Genomic DNA, 18,700 nt, shown 5'->3' on the forward strand with positions numbered 1-18,700 from the left:
GAGGGCAGCTAAGCACATGTGCCACAACTTCTGAGCCTGTGCACCCTAGCGTCTGTGCTCTGCAACAGCAGAAGCCACCACAATGGGAGACCCTCTCACTGCAATGAAGAGTAGCCCCCATTCTCCACAACTAGAGAAAGCCTGTGCAAAAGCAACAAAGACCCAGCGCAGCCAAAAATAAAAAATATGTGTGTAAATTAATCAGCTAAAAAAGAATATTTGCTTGAATGAGTTGTACCTTCCCCTGTTGAAGACAGTGGAAGCAATGGAAAGGAAGGCCTGGAGCCTGGGAGGTGGTTGTGTCAGAGCATGAGGGATAGGAGGTGGGAATAGTTGTGGGGGCACCATGGGAATCTAGAGTCTTAGAGCCAAAACAGAAAGCAAGACTCACCTACTTCATGGCTAAAGGCCAGGGCTGCACATCGACCAGCCTAGACAGCATTTTTAAAAGTAGAGACATTACTTTGCCAACAAAGGTCCATCTAGTCAAAGCCATGGTTTTTCCAGTAGTCATGTATGGATATGAGAGTTGGACTATAAAAGAAAGCTAAGTGCCGACGAATTGATGCTTCAAAGACTCTTGAGAATCCCTTGGACTGCAAGGAGATCAAACCAGTCCATCCTAAAGGAAATCAGACCTGAATATTCATTGGAAGGACTAATGCTGAAGCTGAAACTCCAATACTTTGGTCACCTGATGCAAAGAACTGACTCATTGGAAAAGACCCTGATGCTGGGAAAGATTGAAGGCAGGAGAAAGGGACGACAGAGGACGAGGTGGTTGGATGGCATCACCGACTCGATGGACATGAGTTTGCGTAAGCTCTGGGAGTTGGTGATGGACAGGGAAGCCTGGAGTGCTGCAGTCCATGGGGTCGCAAAGAGTTGTACACGACTGAGCGACTGAATTGAACTGAACCGCACATTGATCGAAATGCAAATCCAAATGTCTACTCAGAATGTTTTCTCTTCTAGGCAGCAACAAAATCACCTGGCCAGTTGGAAAATGAGGCATTTGTTGGAGCTGAAGGTGTTACCAGTAGATTCTTGGTTTTAAGACTAGGAGTTAGAAGGAAAAAAAACAGTCTCAGACCTGTATCCATACCCATACTCCTAAAGTTACTGAAAAAGAGCAATATATTTGGAAAGAAAAGAAAGTGAAAGTTGCTCAGTCATGTCTGACTTTGTGGTCCCATGGGCTGTGGCCTGCCAGGCTCCTCTGTCCATGGAATTCTTCAGGCCAGAATATTGGAGTAAGTAGCCATTCCCTTCTCCAGCAGATCTTCCCAAGCCAGGAATAGAACCCAGGTCTCCCTCATTGCAGGCAGATTCTTTACTGACTGAGCTACCAGGGAAGAGACTTGGAAGGTTGGCTTATGGCACCAAGGGATACTTGGAAAGCACGTAGGCTGTTTCTCTCATTCTGTGGAGGACAAGACTGAGGCCCAGAGAGCGCAAGGTCACAGAGCAGGTTGAGACTGGAGCCTGAGGGTCCCCTCCCTGTTGGGGGCTCTGCCCAGGGCTTCAGGGCCTGCACCACTGTGCCCTCCCCCAAGACCTCCAGCAGTTCCTTAGGCCTGTCACCTTTTTCAGGGGAGGCAAACTTGTGCACACACCACCCACCACAGACCCACAGACCCGAGCTCCCTGCTGTCACCTGACTGCCCCTAATGAGATTACAGACTCCTAGTGAAATAGAGCGTTAATTCCCTCTGGCTTTAAAGGGCAGGCCAGGCCACAAGAAATAACAACAACAACAAAAAAACAATAAATAAACAACCCCCCTCAAAACAAAAACAAAAACCACCTTTATCTATAATGCTGAATACAGATGATAATCCTAAGAGCCCTCTCCCTGCCAGGCACTTTACAGCTCACCCCTGTTTTCATGAATGTGCTCCGAGTGGAATGTTACACCAGCCCTAAGGAAGTACATGGTGATTATTATGTCCGTTTTGCTGGGGAAACAGAGGCCCTGTGTGATTAAATGGCTGTTCACATGGCTAGCAAGTGGCAGAGCTGGGACTTGAATGTAGATCCCCTGGACACTGTCATCTCTAAAAAATAATAAGCCCCGAGATCCTCCAGGGTTTCCAGCTTCAGGCTTAAAGTGCCCTGAAGGGCAATGGGTAGCAAAGCCTAAGTTTGAACTCAGGTCCCCTGGACTCAAATCCTCCATTCCTGGGCTTCCCTGGTGGTTCAGTGGCTAAGACTCTGCCTGCCAATGCAGGGGACATAGGTTTGATCCTTAGTCCAGGAAGATCCCACATGCCACAGGGCAACTAAGCCTATACACGGCAACTACTGAAGTCCACGCTCTAGAGACTGTGCTGCAAAACAAGAAAAGCCATTACAATGGGAAGCCTGTACACCACAACTAGAAAGTAGCCTCCACTTGCAGCGACTAGAGGAAGCCCATGCAGGGCAATGCAGACCCAGTGCAAACCCCCCAAATTAATTACTTCAAAAAAATTTACAAAAAATCCTACATTCCCTACAATACTGGGAAGCACCAGTGAACCCATCTACCTGTTCATGTGGTAGAAACCAAACCAGTGAATTCCACTCTGCTACTTGCTAGCTCTAGGCCTGTGGCCAAGGGGCTCTGGCTCCCTAGAGTCTCAGTCTCCCTTTCAGTAAAATGAAGGTTGGAACCCTAGGGCTGTTGGGATGATTCCCGATGGTTCACACAGATAACACAACTTGAACAGGCCTGCCACCCAGCACGCCTCCTTTTGCCCCACCTCTCTTTGCTCCATCTGTAAAATGATGCTTACAGTACTTACTTCTTGAGATTGGTGTTAGAATTAAATGTGGTAGTACAAGTAAAGGGCACCCGGAACAGCACGTGGCATACAGTGAATGCTTCAGGTTGGTGATTGTTAGCTCTGCTGCTGCTGCTGTTGCTAAGTTGCTTCAGTCGTATCCGACTCTGTGTGACCCCATAGACGGCAGCCCATCAGGCTCCACCGTCCCTGCGATTCTCCAGGCAAGAACACTGGAGTGGGTTGCCATTTTCTTCTCCAATGCATGGAAGTGAAAAGTGAAAGGGAAGTCGCTCAGTTGTGTCTGACTCTTAGCGACCCCATGGACTGTAGCCCACCAGGTTCCTCCATCCATGGGATTTTCCAGGCAAGAGTACTGGAGTGGGGTGTCATTGCCTTCTCTGGTTAGCTCTGCTAGGTAGCTATTATTATTAGTTTATTGTTGCTTTTTACTGCTACTTATTGTCTTGCCTTCAGTTCTTTCTGGAATGAAGCGGAGGTAAAAATCAAACCAACCAAACATTCCTCTGGTTTCTCCCACCAGCTCCCGGTCCTCTCCCCTCTTTAAGAGGAGTGCTTGGCTTTGAGGTCTGAACCCCCAACCATGTGGCCTGCTCTAATTTCCCAGCCTCTAATCTGCTCCTAGCTCCTAATGATGCAGCTGGTAATAGGATTGTGGCTTCCCTCTGGGGCAGCCACGCAGGCCATGGCTGTGGGGCTGGTGACTGGCGCTTAGCAACCCCAACCACCTGCCTGCTGAGGAGCCAGAGCCAGGACCCTGTGACCGGGCTGGCCTCCCGTGCATGGAATGGTGCTGTGCCCCGGGCCAGCAGGCTGGGCTCGCCATGGTGCTGGGTGCCATCCTGGCACGTGGGAGGGATGTGTGCAAGCGGAATGGACTGCTCATCCTGTCTGTGCTCTCTGTCACCGTGGGCTGCCTCCTTGGCTTCTTCCTGAGGACCCGGCGCCTCTCACCCCAGGTCAGCCATGTGGGGCATCATGGGTCCCCATCTCAGAGGGCTGGGTGGGCCTGAGGGATCTGGGGGTCACGTCCCCACTCCATGGCTCCCGGGTGACATGACAGTGGGTGAGTCACTTTTCTTCTCAGGGCCCAGTTTTCTCATCTGTAAAGTGGAGTGTGATATGCATTGCAGGACAAGCGTGTGAGAGGAAGTGGCTACACACTGGCATCTCCAGGTGAATGAGAGGCAAGGGTGCCTTGTGAGAGTGCCCACAGGCTAAGAGCTGTGGGGGAGGCAAGAACAGAGTCTGTTGTTCAGTCACCAAGTTGTGTCTGACTCTTTGTGACCCCGTGGACTGCAGCACGCCAGGCTTCCCTGTCCCTCACCATCTCCTGGAGTTTGCCCAAGTTCATGTCCGCTGAATCGGTCCATGCGGAATGGAGTCTCTGAGTGTGTGAAGCAGAGAACACCTCCTAAAGCAGTTCATGGGCATTCTAGGCAGAGTGGTGAGACAGAGGGGCGTGGAAGATTTATGAGCGGGGAGCGGAGCAAACTATTCACAGCAGCTGGAATGGACACTGTGAGGCTGGGGCTGGAGCGCAAAAGCCATCAGGCTTCTGGATCCCATCATCCAGCGTCAACATGGAACAACCTCGAGGAGCTCTGAGCAGGGCAGTGACATGGTCAGCCCTGAGCTAGGAGACATCCCCTTGGGGTAGTGGTAGAACTGGCAGGGGGCAATGAGGGGATAAGAGTGGGGATGGACGGAGCAGATATGAGAACTGCTTCCCAAAGAAGAAGCTCCAGGATGTGGTTGCTGATTGAATGTGGGGCTGGGGGGCAGGAAGATAAGGTAGGCCCTCAGGGCTCTGGCCTGTGTAACAGCAAGGGTGATGACGACTTGCTTGAGGAAGGGCCCTTTTCTCAGTTAGCACCCAGCTCCTGTGGAAGAGGGGGGGACTCTCATGGTGCTGAAGGAAAAACCATCATGATGCTGTTAAAATGGTATGGAGGACTTTATTCAGCACTATTGTGGTAGGTGTCAAGACCATGGCAGTAGGGGAGAATGCTCAGGCGCAACTCCAAATACAACAACGGCAGCTGGGGATTTACAGCTGACGAGCACAGCACAGAACAGATAATTATGAAGAAGAGACATCAAGGGTGGGGTAAGGGGATTCTTGCTAAACCCACTAACAAGATGCTTGCTGAAGGCAGAGTTGGGGGCTTCTCACTAAATTGACTTAGCAGGATTTTTGCTACAAATAGGTGAAGCAGGATGAAGAAAAGGCCCAAGGATGAGGCTCCATTGAAAAGAGGACTCAGAATAACCTGTCTAAGGTTTGGTCAAGGAGAGAGTTTTTGTCAATGGGTTTCTGGAAGATTCCCTAACTCATAGAATTCCTCTCTCTGCAGTTCAGTGATATCTAATATGATCTCTACAACTGGGGCTCAAGGCATCAGATTTCATCATCCAGGAGAAGGAAAACACCCCTCTCTGGGAATCGAGCCCACTATTATGACAGTGACACTGTTAAACTGCTATCAGTTATTTAGGGAGAAGCATGGACTCTGGAGGCAGAGGAACTCTGAACTTGGACTCTACTATTAATGGCTGTGTGGCTGTAGGCTAAATCCCATCTCCTTTTTGAAACTCAGTTTCCTTATCTGCAAAATGGAGGGGGTGGGACTATATGTCTGCTAGAATTGCTGGGGGAGAAGGCAATGGCACCCCACTCCAGGACTCTTGCCTGGAAAATCCCATGGACGGAGGAGCCTGGTGGGCTGCCGTCTATGGTGTCGCACAGAGTCGGACATGACTGAAGCGACTTAGCAGCAGCAGAATTGCTGGGAGGGGTAAACAGGGAGTCATCAGTGAGCAGATGCAGTGGGTGCTTAGTGAGCATTACTTCACTCCTCCTTCCCTTACTTACGAGTCCAGGTCCTACCAAGAACCACCTCATATATCCCGAATCTGATAGAAATTCTTCCAGACCTGCTCACATCTGAAATTACACTCTCCTCCCACACTCACCCCAGGCTCATCCCTCCACTGGAGCCCAGCCACTGGCAGTCTTGCTTCAGAATCATTTGTAAAGAATCTATTTCTCCCATCAAACTTTGACTTGTTGACTATCACATGGGCTTTCTTGATCCAAAATGCGAGCCTAGCTAAGAGTCACAGAGAGAACACTCAACTAATTGCTGAATTAAACTGGCAATGGCACAATCCGCAAGCCACTTTAATTTTCTTCAGCAACTAAAATACATCTCTTGCAGGAAGATTATTTTGTGAAAACAAATTGGAATGCCTATTATTAAAAGCCAGACTCAGCTGGGGCCTCCTTTGCCAAAGCTGCCTTCCCCATCTGTTTGGAAATGCAAACGTGTTCCGGTCTGGATTAACCTGCCAGATAAACTGAAGGAAGGATGTGGAGTCTTAGAACAATTATTTTGCAGGAATTGGCTTTCTCAGCATCTTACTTTGAAATCCAGGAATTGTTTGTTTGATCTCTGCCTGTGACTCAGAAACCAAACCCTTCTTATTTTGTAAGCTTATGCAACAAGGCAAAAATCATAAACAATACGCAAAAGGATAGAATGTCCTATTTGTGAAAAGAACTTACAAAATCACAAGATTTATCTTTGGAAATGGGTATCTTGTTTAAAAATATAGATCATTTTGAGAGTTCCAGTTAAACCATGGTGAATTTGTAATTGTACCCATTTTTCTTTCCTTTCTGGGATACCACTAAAACTGTAGCAATGGGACTGTTTAAAGATATAAGCTCCCAAAAACAAAGACGATACAAAAGGAGACACTGAAAAAAGAAGTTGAGGAATTATAATACATTAGATGAGAAGTGGATGGAGCTGAATGCTCTCATTTAGTAGAGCACAGAAAGCTGAACTCTTGTGTCTGTAGAAGCAGATACCACTTGAGCTTGTCTTGGAAAACTCCAGAAGGGCTCAGGACTTGAAAACACAGGGTGCTGCAAGAGGCAAGGGTCAGGCATGCTGCTGAGATCGGGGATGCTGGCTAGGATTTTGTAACGGAGCAGTTAAACCCCTAGGTCCCTTCCAGTTCATGTAATCAGGGGATTCCTCATCTATTGTCTTCATCCCCCTGCTTGACACAAGGAATCAGAGAAGCTTGACTAAGAGATGTTAGGCCCACCTGTAAGTGTTGGGAGAGGGGAGGTGATGAGGCGCATGCTTCAAGAGAATTAGTGAACGAACATCTGCATCTCGAGCATGGGCTCCACCTATGACTGCTGTCAGCTGGGCTTAGGCACAGCCACACCTCCACCTAGCCAGAAGTAGAAAGGGACTTCTCAGTGAAGCCTCAGAGGAAAGACCTCCAAATTCTGCTATGAAGGAGAATCCTCCCCCCAGTGAAAACACCATATCCTCACCCATCAGTCTTCCTTGAGGAGCCTTCAGTTGACAAGTTCCACTCATTCATACAGAAGTTTAGTGCTTCACACTTACACATAAGCAGAAGGTGAACTCAAACCTGCTAATGTGGAAGATAGCGAGACCAAGCAAGTAGCACTGAGGGTCTCTAATAAAGCATGGGCAATGCTGGGAGTAGAAGAACATTTTCTAATCTTTTCTTAAGTTCTTCAGGTATATGAGAGAAGATCTAGTGACTATAAAACAGAACAGCATGCAAAAGGAAGGAATAATTCAATAATAAGAAAGAGATTTTGGAAATTAAAAGTAGATGAGCCACGATAAAAATGTCAATAGCTGAGATAAAGCTGCAGAATCTCCCAGAAAGTAAAACAAAAAGAGATGAAAATAGAAAAAGAATATATAAGAAAATGAGAATGTCCAACATTCAACTTACTAATAAAAGTTTTAAAGAGAGCTAACAGAAAAAAGTGGAGAGAAAAATTTCACAAAGAAAACAAGACTATTTCTCAGAAGTGAAAGGTATAAGCACAGTACTATGAATTTTTTTAAAAAGAAGAGAAGCTCATCCCATGGTCTATTACCATGAAAATTACCAAAAAAGCTAGAGATAAATAAACGATCCTAAAATGGTTCTGAGAGAATGAGACAGGTCTAATGTAAAGAATGGGCTTCTTAGGTGGAGTTAGTAGTAAAGAACTCGCCTGCCAATGCAGTAGGCATGAGACATGGGTTCGATCCCTGGGTCAGGAAGATCTCAAGGAGGAGGGCATGGCAACCCACTCCACTATTCTTGCCTGGAGAATCCCATGGACAGAGGAGCCTGGTGGGCTACAGTTCATAGGGTCACACAAAGTCAGACACGACTGAAGCAACTTAGCACACACACACCTACGGTGTAAAGAATAGGAAGTAAGAATGGCTTCAAACATCTTAAGTGATGCTGGAATCTAGAAGACAAAAAGGAAATGCCTTTGAAATTTGGCGGGGAAATTCTTTCAAGCCAGGAATCTTATATAAAGCCAATCTATTATCAGAGGTAAGGGTACAATAGAGGCATTTTTACTATGTAAGGGGCTTCCCAGGTGGCGCTAGTGGTAAAGAACCCACCTGCCAATGCAGGAGACATAAGAGACGTGCGTTTGATCCCTGGGTTGGGAAAATCCCCTAGAGAAGGAAATGGCAACCCACTCCTATTCTTGCCTGGGAAGCCCCATGGATAGAGGAGCCTGGCAGGCTACAGTCCATGGGGTCACAAAGAGATGGACATGACTTAGCAACTAAACGACTATGTAAGACTCAGAAGCTTCTCTCCCATTTGCCCTTACTGAGGAATCTACCAAAGGAGATGCTCCAGCAAAACAAGGAGGCAAACCAAGAAGACAAGGGATCCAGGAAAGAAGGGGTCCTAGACAGGACGAAGTCCCAAAGAAGAGACCCGTGACAACCACTGCCCTAGACAGCAGTCTATGCAGCCCGGAAAAAGACGATGGAGAGCTTTTGGACTGAGATCCCAGGAGCCTAACAAGGGACCCACGTGTTTGAGGATATAGGAAATACTATTGTTAGGCATTTTAAAAGAGATGTTAAAGCATTTTGAAGAAACTAATGAATGGTTCACAGAAAACAAGGTAAATGAAAAATCAGTCAGTTATTAATTTTAGGAAATAAATGAAGATTGTACAAAAAGGAGCCATGGTTGGTTCAACGTGAGCAATATGTTGTGATCAAAAATTTTAAATCTTGGCAATTAGTTTAACCAAAAAATGATATAATGGTGAAATGATAGGAGGGAAAAGGGAGTAGGAACTAAGCCCTCATCTGTCATGGCAGGGAAGTTAATAGATGTCAAAAAGATATATCCGGAAATAGCATTATAACCATATTATTTACAAATAACAATGCTAAAGGAGAAACGGCTAGAGCAGTTGAGGATGGTCACTCCTGGGCAGTTGGGGTTGAGGATAAAGGTGCACGAGGAACAGCTGTTTTTCATCATCATGCAGTGTGTTTCTTCAGTTGTGATCCAACTGACTGTAGACTGCCAGGCTCCTCTGTCCATGGGGATTCTCCAGGTAAGAGTACTGGAGTGAGTAGCCGTGCCCTCCTCTGGAGGGTCTTCCAGACCTGGAGATCAAACCTGAGTATCTTACGTCTCATTATAGTGCTATCTAAAGTAAAGAATATATCAGAGATGGGAATACCAAACTACTCTACCTCCTGAGAAATCTGTGTGCAGGTCAAGCAGCAACAGAACCGGACATGGAACAACAGACTGGCTCAAAATTGGGAAAGGAGTACATCAAGGCTGTATATTGTCACCCTGCTTATTTAACTTACATGCAGAGTACATTGTGTGAATGCTGGGCTGGATGAAGCACAAGCTGGAATCCAGACTGCAGGGAGAAATATCAATAACCTCAGATATGCAGATTACACCACCCTAATGGCAGAAAGTGAAGAGGAACTAAAGAGCCTCTTGATGAAGGCGAAAGAGGAGAGTGAAAAAGCTGCCTTAAAACTCAACATTCAAAAAACAAAGATCATGGCACATGGTCCCATCACTTCATTGCAAATAGATGGGAAAACAATGGAAAGAGTGACAGACTTTATCTCCCTGGACTCTAAAATCACTGCAGATGGTGACTGTAGCCATGAAATTAAAAGATGCTTGCTGCTTGGAAGAAAAGCTATGACCAGCCTAGACAGCTTGTTAAAAAGCAAAGACTTTAGTTTGCCAACAAAAGTTCATCTAGTCAAAGCTATGGTTTTTCAAGTAGTCATGTATGGATGTGCGAGTTAGCTATGGTTTTTCAAGTAGTCATGTATGGATGTGCGAGTTGGACCATAAAGAAGGCTGAGCACCAAATAACTGATGCTTTTGAACTGTGGTGTTAGACAGTTCCCTAGACTTACTTGGGCTGCAAGGAGATCCAACCAGTCCATCCTAAAGGAGATCAGTCCTGGGTGTTCATTGGAAGGACTGATGTTGAAGCTGAAACTCCAATACTTTGGCCACCTGATGCGAAGAACTGACTCATTAGAAAAGACCCTGATGCTGGGAAAGATTGAAGGCAGGAGGAGAGGCGGGTAACAGAAGACGAGATGGTTGGGTGGCATCACTGACACAATGGACTTGAGTTTGAGCAAGCTCAGGGAGATGGAGAAGGACAGAGAAGCCTGGCATGCTGCAGTCCATGGTGCTGCAAAGATTTGGACATGACTGAGCAACTGAACAACAATATGCATGGATTAAAATTAATTCAAAAGACAAAGTCTTTTGTTTTTGGGTCTTTTTTGATTTTGGGTGTTTTGGAAATGGTAGTGGAAGGGGACTGGGAGGCCCTATTTCTGTCCTGCACTGTTGCTAACTCACTCTGTGGGCAAATCACCTCCCTCTCCTGGCTCAGCTTCCTCATCTATAAAATGAGTCAGCGGCTGGACTAGAAGATCTTTAAAACCCCTTCTCAGCACCAACATTCTATAATTTGGGGCTTTTCAAAGTATCAGACCAGTAACCAAAGCTATGTTTGGCTTTGGGTTTACAAAAAAATATTTATAAGTACAAAACTTTAAGTCATATGGTGTTTGTTTGAAAGTCTTGTACTGGCCTCACCCACAAGCTTACCCTCTGAGGAAAGTAGACTCAAACTAGCATTGCCAGAAATAACAAAATTGAATTAAATTAAATTTAAAAAGAACACATCCAGTTAAATTCGAATTTCAGATAAACAACGAATAAAGGAATTCCCTGGTGGTCCAGTGGTTAAGACTCTGTGTTTCTAGTGCTGGGGGCACGGGTTTGATCCCTGGTTGGGGAAATAAGAACCTGCAAGCTGTGTGGCTGGGGCCAAACAAACAAAAGCAAAAAATCACCTACAAATAATTTTTGGTATAAGTAAAGAACAAATATTTGTTGTTCATCTGAAATTCAAACTTAACTGGCCCTCAGGGCACCTTCCTCTTCAGTTATCATGTTCTAGTTATGTGACCAGTTACTCTGGAGACAGCAGATTGGGCAAGCACCTGGTGCTCTAATCCAAGGGCCCCCAGATAGGGGGAAACCAGCAGGTTATGAGGAAGCTGGTTCTAAGAACTGTGCCCAGGAAGGGCTCTTTAATACAGAGAGTGGGGTCTCACCAACGAATCCGATTCTCTTTCTTTCAGCATTTTAAATGTGAGCCCTCCTTCAAAGGGCTGGTAAGCATTCATGAAAGTGTGGGGTGAGGGGACCCAGGACAGAAGGGAAACTGACTCAAGAATGCTGTGGTCTGTTTATGAGTCAGTGTTCTCATAAAGTAGACCAACAACTTCTCTGGTGCAGAAACTGTGCCTCATTCACTCTTGAGTGCCCAGTATGAAGTCTGGCACAGTATGGGCTGAATGAATGTGTGAACAGTATGTAACCCTGCCCCCTTGGCACATATCATCATTTCAAACAGATTTGTAGCAAGGCTAGGAGTGTACAGAGTTGGGGGAGAGAGATGATTTAATGTGATTACTAACCCTTTTCTCATTCAGGCTCTCTGCCAAGTGCTGTATGTGCATCCTCTCATTTAAGCCTCCCAGTGGCCCTGTGAAATAGTTATGACCCTCATGTTACAGATGAGAAAAACTCAGAGAGGTTGAGTAACTTGCTTGAGGCCACAAAGCTACTTACAGGGGGTCAAGATTCGAACCCAAGTCTGTTTGGCTCCAGAGCCCGTGTTTTCTCCATGGACTCTGCTGTCCACGTGTTAGATGGGAGAATATGGATGAAATGGTGCTCTGAAGATTGTAAAATAACTGTGAAGTCCATATCGTCTGCTCTAACCCCAGCTCCCGCTGTGTTTTCAGGAAATTAGTTACTTCCAGTTCCCGGGAGAGCTCCTGATGAGGATGCTCAAGATGCTGATCCTCCCACTGGTCGTCTCCAGGTGAGGGGCGGGTGTTCCGCTGGGACGGCCGGGTGGGGTTTCCGGGAGAGGCTTCCGTGCAGATTCCGTCTGGGCCCTGCTCCTGCGGCGGGTGTCTGGACTGCAGGCTCTGGATGTCGTGGTTGTCGGATGCTTATGGGAAGTAGGTTGTGGCACGGGCTGCTGGAGTCTGGTGCCATTCAGTGGCACCCGTTGTTTCAATCCCTTTCAGTGGACACTGTATTGACCTGAGCAAGTGATTTGGTGTCCTAGAAATTGACCTGACTCCAGGGTAGCTCAGGGTCAGCGAGTTCAGGCCCTGTTCCCAAGGAGAGGCTCTAGGTGGTGAATGCAGCGAGGCGTGGGGGTAAGGTGACTTTGGAGATGATCACAAGATGATATCCTGGCTCAGCTGTGTGCTGTACTGGCTGTGGAAACTCGGGCAGGTTGTCAGACTCCTCTGAGCCTCAGTTTCCTCATCTGTAAAATAAGAATAAAAACACCTACTCCAAAAGGTTGCTGTGAGGACCATTGGAGGCTGTCTATTTGCTAAACATTCAAGCACTGAGCACAGGCTTGGAGGGCAGACAGGTGGGAGATGAAGCTGGAGGATGGGTTCTTGATCGTGAAAGACCTTGAATGCCAAGTTAAAGCATTCAGTCTTTACCCATTAGGGTGAAGGCCAGTGCAAATCCTTGGAGGTCACCTGGTCTCTAACACAGATGTGCTGGTGAGTTTGACCAAGGCCCTGGTCCTCTCTAGGTCTCGGAATTTTCAGCTGTATAATGAGTTGGTGGCTCCAGATGGTGTCCAAGAGCCCTTTAGTCTGAGACCATGGGTTTAGAAGCCTCACCTCCTCGGACTTGTGTGCAGGGAGGGAAGTGGACAAGCCTCTGAATCCTGGATTCAGGTGGCTCCAGGATGTAGGGGGCTCTGTCCCCCTGGGCAGGGTCATTAGCCTTCTCAGCCTCCCTATTGCTGAGGAGGGAGCCAGCTCCTCCTCCTTGCCCCTCTAGGGTGGCGGAGATAATGGTCCCCCATTGTCTAAAGGCCAGCTAATGGTGTTTTCTGCTGCCTGTAGGAGGCCTTGCCAAGCTCAGCTCAGCTTCCTGCAGGCAGCATTTGGGTCTCTCAGGAAACCTTCAAGGCTCTGCTAAAAGGCCACTCCCCTCCAGAAGCCTTCCCTGACTCCTCAACCCTCTTCAGTGGCTGCCTCCTCTTCATGTGTCTTTTGAGTCATTCGCTGAGTCAGGGAATCTGTCAAGGTCACCGGTAGCCTCCCTATTGCTACATCCAAAGGACACTCTGAGTTCTTGCTCTGCATGACCTGTTCACATTTCACACACTTGATACAATGGTTGGTCACTCCTTCCCTCTCAAAACACTCCTCCCTATGACTTTACTCCCTCTAGCTTTGGCTGCTCTCTGCCTTTTTGTCCCAGTTTCATCCCCCTCTAATCAACCTCTGAATGTTGCAATTTCTCAGGCCTTTTCTCATCTGTCCTCATGGCTTTAACATACCACCTATAAGTCCAGCTTATAGATCTCCCTCCCCGACCTCGCTTCTGAGAATTACTCAAACTACCTACCTGACACTGTGTGTGTGTGTGTGTGTGTGTGTGTGCTCAGTCATGTCCGACTCTTTGAGACCCCATGAACTGTAGCCCACCAGGTTTCTCTGTCCATGGAATTTCCCAGGCAAGAATACTGAAGCAGGTTGCCGTTTCCCGCTCCAGGGAATCTTCCTGACCCAGGGATCAAATCCACGTCTCCTGCATTTCCTGTATTGACAAGCAGATTCTTTACCACTGCGCCACCTGGGACATTGCCACTTGATATTTCATGAGGATTTCAATTTAGCGTAATCAACATGAGATTTTACCCTGTAAACCCATCCCTTTTCCTGTTTTCTGCTTGTCAGTAAGCAGCAACTCCACCTACCCAGTTATTCAAGCCTCTGTTTATTTTCTTCCCCACCCCAGCTCATCCATCAGCGACTCCAGCTGATTCTTCCCCACAACTAGAACCCATCATCATCCCCACCACAGGTGCAGACTCCACTGTGACATCACTGGTCTCCAGGCTTGGGTTTTTGTTCCCCTCCCATCTGTTCTCCACCTGGTGTCCAGAACGGTCTCATGGAAAGCCCATCCGGCCATGCCATTCATTCACCTAAAACCCTTCAATGGCTCCCATGGCGTTTAGTATAAACTTCAGATCCTTCAGACCCTTCAGGGTCCTCCCAGCCTGTGCTCCACCTCGTCTCGTGCCTCACTCACTCCAGCATCCTGGCCTCTTAGTTCTGTAAGCAAACCAAACCCTCCGCGTCTCAGGGTCTCCACACGTCTCAGGGCCTCCCTTCTGCCTGGAGCCTGCTTCCCCAGCACTTTCCATGTCTTCCCCTTCCTCTTCCTTTAGATCTCGACTTCCATGTCCCTGCCCTAGAAAGGCCCTCCCCACCCATCCTCCTTCACTACCACCTTCACTCTCCCCCATCATGCTCTCTTCCTTCTCTTGCTTAGCACTTACTATGTATTATTATTCATATGTATTTCATTGTTAACTTGTTTGTCTTCCACTGGACTATACTTTCTGTGAAGGCAGAGGCAATATTCTGTTGAGGTTCCACCCAGGAACTTGTCAAATGCCTGGTGCGCTATAAGTGCTTATTAATACTTGCTGAGTGGATTAATGAGTTCAACAATTGTGCTTTCTGGCATGTGGCCCTGTACTGAGTGCTGTAGATGCAGAGATGAATGAGGTTCTGTTCACTAGGAGCTCACAGGCTGTGAGGGGGACCGATGAGGAAATAGACAATTACATGACAGCCAAATAAACATGCTGCCGGAGGAACACAGGACTCTGTTTTTTTGTTTCCTTTTCCCCAGTTGTATAGTAATATTAAGGCACCCCACTCCAGTACTCTTGCCTGGAAAATCCCGTGGACGGAGGAGCCTGGAAGGCTGCAGTCCATGGGGTCGCTGAGGGTCGAACATGACTGAGCGACTTCACTTTCACTTTTCACTTTCATGCATTGGAGAAGGAAATGGCAACCCACTCCAGTGTTCTTGCCTGGAGAATCCCAGGGACGGGGGAGCCTGGTGGGCTGCCGTCTATGGGGTCGCACAGAGTCGGACACGACTGAAGCGACTTAGCAATAGCAATAGCATCACCCTTTGCTGTTGACCTTACTCACTGCCGGGGTGTGGCCTCTTACTCATAACAGAAACACTTCAAATGAAGTGGCCCTTGCATGGGCCCTGGAGTCAGGCAGATCTGCCTGGGTTCACATCCTGGCTCTGCCATTTCCTAGCTGTGTGACTTTGGGCAAGTTATTTAACTTAAAAAAATCCTGAAGTCAGAGTCAAAGTCCTGGGTCCTAGCCCAGCTTCTGCCACAAATCACCATGTGATCTTGGGGCAGGCAGGTTTACCTGGGCCTCAGTTTACCCAGGCTACCCAGTGATTTCAGGCCCATCCAGCTCTCTGAGTCCTGGCTCTCAAAGGCTCTCACGCCACCAGACTCAAGCGCTTGCTCTTGGCTGAAAGTGGAATGTGGTATTAACTTGAGAAAAGCCAGTGCGTGCTTATGTTTCATGTGTTTATATTGTACAGTTTGGGCTGGTGCAGAGCAACCATGACACTGAAAAATGAAAGTGCTTTAAAACTTTCCTATTAAGAGAGAATTAAGCTTTCTTGGGAGAAAATGACACAGTTCTGAGCCCCTAACTGCTCCATCCCTGAGCCTGTCTTCCTTTAGCTTCAACTGGCCTGTAATCCATCTGTCCATCCATCACCCACGGTTCCCTGAGCTCTTGATCTCAGCCAGCCCAGGGCCAGGCATTTCTGTCCTCAAGGAGCAGCCACCCCGGTTTGGGGATTGTCACTCAGGACAGAGCAAAATCACCAAAGTTGCCTTGAAAATTTAACTGTCAGGCCTCATCCCCGGCTTGCTGAACCAGAACTGCCAAAGGGCCCAAAAAGGTTTGTTTTGAAAGTTCCACAAGTGTTCTAATGGTTTGAAAAGAAACCCTGATGACTTGGGATCAGAACTTCTGGCTGAATAGCTAAAGAGCCTGGCTTGAGGGCTGTTCTTCAGTTCCCGGGCCTCCAAGCTGTACCCCCAGGAGACAGAGGCTTCCTGACGTGTAAATTGCTCCAGGGCAGTGTAAGGATACACATCAAGGCACATTTGCTTCAATTCCAGTAATCTGCAAGTTGGAGTCCCAAAGCCTGGCACCCATTCCCCTCTTCCTGGAGAATCTGCCTCCCTTCCCTACACCAAGCCCCTGGCCTCAGGCTGGTCCCCTTGTTAGATTCCAAGCATGCCACATACCACCTCTGCTCAGGCTGCTCCCCTCCCACGAATGCCCTCTTCACCTCTTAATTAAGTCCCCCTCTATGTACACAAGGGCATGGATCACTAGGGGTCACCTTGGGGTGTGTCCACCTGTTTTCTGTCTGCATACCTCCCTTCTCTCTACCCCTTCAAGACCAGCCAGAAATCCTAGGCTCCTTGTCTTTAAAAGTCATCTCCACTCACGCCCTGTTCCTGGAGTGGGGTTGGGTGGAGGTGCTGCCCAGCTTCTGGTCCTAGTGGCTCATCAAGGAATTTCTTCTGAACACGGACAACCTCCTTACCATAAAAAGGATCCTGAAGAATATGAATTTGTCTTTCTCTCAAGAACATCACAGGGTCTGGTACATTGTTGTGCCTAAGAAATGCTTTTTAAATGAACAAAGAGCAGTGGAAGGAAGTTGAGGCAGAATTCAGGCAAGGTTTATGACTAACATTTGAACTGACCCTTGGACAATGATTCAGAGTTATCTTTTTAAAATGGTTTGCACTTTTAAAAGTTACATAAGCAAATTACAAACACTGTGGATAACAACAAAAAATCCTATCATTCCACATCCCTAATTCTGCCCCTATTCTTTTTCCTGAGAATGTTTGTTCTTGTCTTTCTTAATAGTGAATTCACCAGGCCCAGAGTGTGGTCCTTGGCTTACTGATTCAGAAACTCAACCTCATCTGAGCCCCTGAACTGGTCATGCCTGTCCTCTGATAACTGCAAGAAGCAACCAAATAAACCAAATGTCAATTTGTTCATCCACAGGGATAAATACAATTGCTAAGGAGGACAAATGCACACAGCCTCTGGCCAGAGCATTTCTCCCTATAGGCTCTTCACTTGAGGACCTCACTGGTTAAATGTTTGCTGGCAGGACAATTATTTAACGGTATAACCAGCATGTGTCTAGGTTTGCCATTTTTAGTCTTCAGGGCCCAGGTGGTAGAGTTCCATCCTACATGCATTTAAATTTAGTGAATTCAATTACATGTGGTATGAAAAAGAGAGAAAATAATTTAAAGGAGACAAATGGCTTCCCCCATTCAAAGAGCTGGGTGCCTGTACCATGGGGGAGCTGGGTCCGCTTCACTCTAAGCCAGTCTCAGTTCCCACGTGTCTTGTAGAGTGAGCATCTCCCCACATGGCTGCCGTGATTCTAGGCCATGAAGAGAGGATTGTATGGTTTCTTTTTCACATCATGGCCTCCAAGTGAATTCTGTCTGCTTCAGCTGGTGATCACCTGAAGAAACAACAACCTAAAACTGGGAGGAAAACTGTCTTGAATGAAAGTATATACCTCCAGAACTTTATGAACAATTTAAGGGATCTTCAAGGGCAAATTTAATTATGAATGGTTTTTGCTTTATGTACTGACTTGAGGACTGAATATGCACAAGCAAGAAGCCCATTTTCTTCCTTTTGAGGCCTGCACCCATTGGCCAAGATCAGCTTATAAGTGTTAGTAGGTAAAAAGAGAACTGAAATATCTGATCTTGCCACTAGCCCTGTTGCTCTGGTTCCTTCCACATAGTGTTACTGTTGAGCACAGGTCCTGCATGGATTGGTTCAAGCCTAAACATGGCCCTTTGCAGGTACATGTACCTGCTCAAGCCACAGGGATACTCAGTTCTGGCTCCTGGGTCATACCAGAGAGTTCAATCATGGTTCTTCAAAACAACTTCAGTCATGCTCTGAGATTAGCTCACTGCAGTTGAGCCGTCAGTCCATTCTCCCCCATGGTGAGTTAGCCCTGGAGGTCTTTAGTACTGACAGACCTTGGTCATGGGTGCCCTAGTAAACCCTGATTCTAACTTCAAATTGCAAGAAGCAGGGGTTGGGGTCTTAGTCTCTTTTTTCTCGGAAGGCCCCTGAGACTTGTGCAAATTAGTGCCCCTTTCCGTAACTCGGCAGATCTTAAGGTCTCAAGGAGGGGCACTTCCCTCAGACTGCAGGTCTCTCCCTTCCCCCACACAACGTGTGCCTTCTTGCCTTACAATTGCCACTTGAAAAATTCTTCTAAAAACGAACTCAACTGCAAGGAACACAGAAGCCTCAGACAAAATTCAGAAAGCTCTGCCTCCTGTTACACTGGCATAGGAACTAGCAGTCAGATGGTTAGGACCTGCCACGGCATTGTACTTGGACAGTGCTAAGGACCCTACCACTCTCTGCTGTCTTCTCTGTGCTCCACTGCTGACTGATTCCATGCTAATTACACCTTCTTTCATTAGAAAAGTCAAGCCTTGGAGCCTTCCTTTCCCATGTTCTCCCTGTAATATCACTTGTTGCTACCCTGATCCCTTTCGCTTT

At 47.2% G+C, this 18,700-nt stretch overlaps 1 protein-coding gene across 1 annotated transcript in view; it reads left to right on the forward strand.

The window, feature by feature from the left end:
- Positions 1 to 3,595: 3,595 nt before the first annotated feature.
- The window catches only part of SLC1A7 (solute carrier family 1 (glutamate transporter), member 7), a 51,467-nt gene continuing 36,362 nt past the window's right edge, over positions 3,596 to 18,700 (forward strand). The window contains exons 1-2 of the mRNA XM_010847200.1: positions 3,596 to 3,745; positions 11,981 to 12,060. Of these exons, the coding sequence (XP_010845502.1) occupies positions 3,611 to 3,745; positions 11,981 to 12,060 (215 nt within the window). The 5' untranslated portion in view covers positions 3,596 to 3,610. The remainder of the gene's footprint in view (positions 3,746 to 11,980; positions 12,061 to 18,700) is intronic.

This window comes from Bison bison, unplaced genomic scaffold (genome assembly GCF_000754665.1).
Source record: "Bison bison bison isolate TAMUID 2011002044 unplaced genomic scaffold, Bison_UMD1.0 scf7180017864244, whole genome shotgun sequence".
Classification (NCBI taxonomy): Eukaryota; Metazoa; Chordata; class Mammalia; order Artiodactyla; family Bovidae; genus Bison; species Bison bison.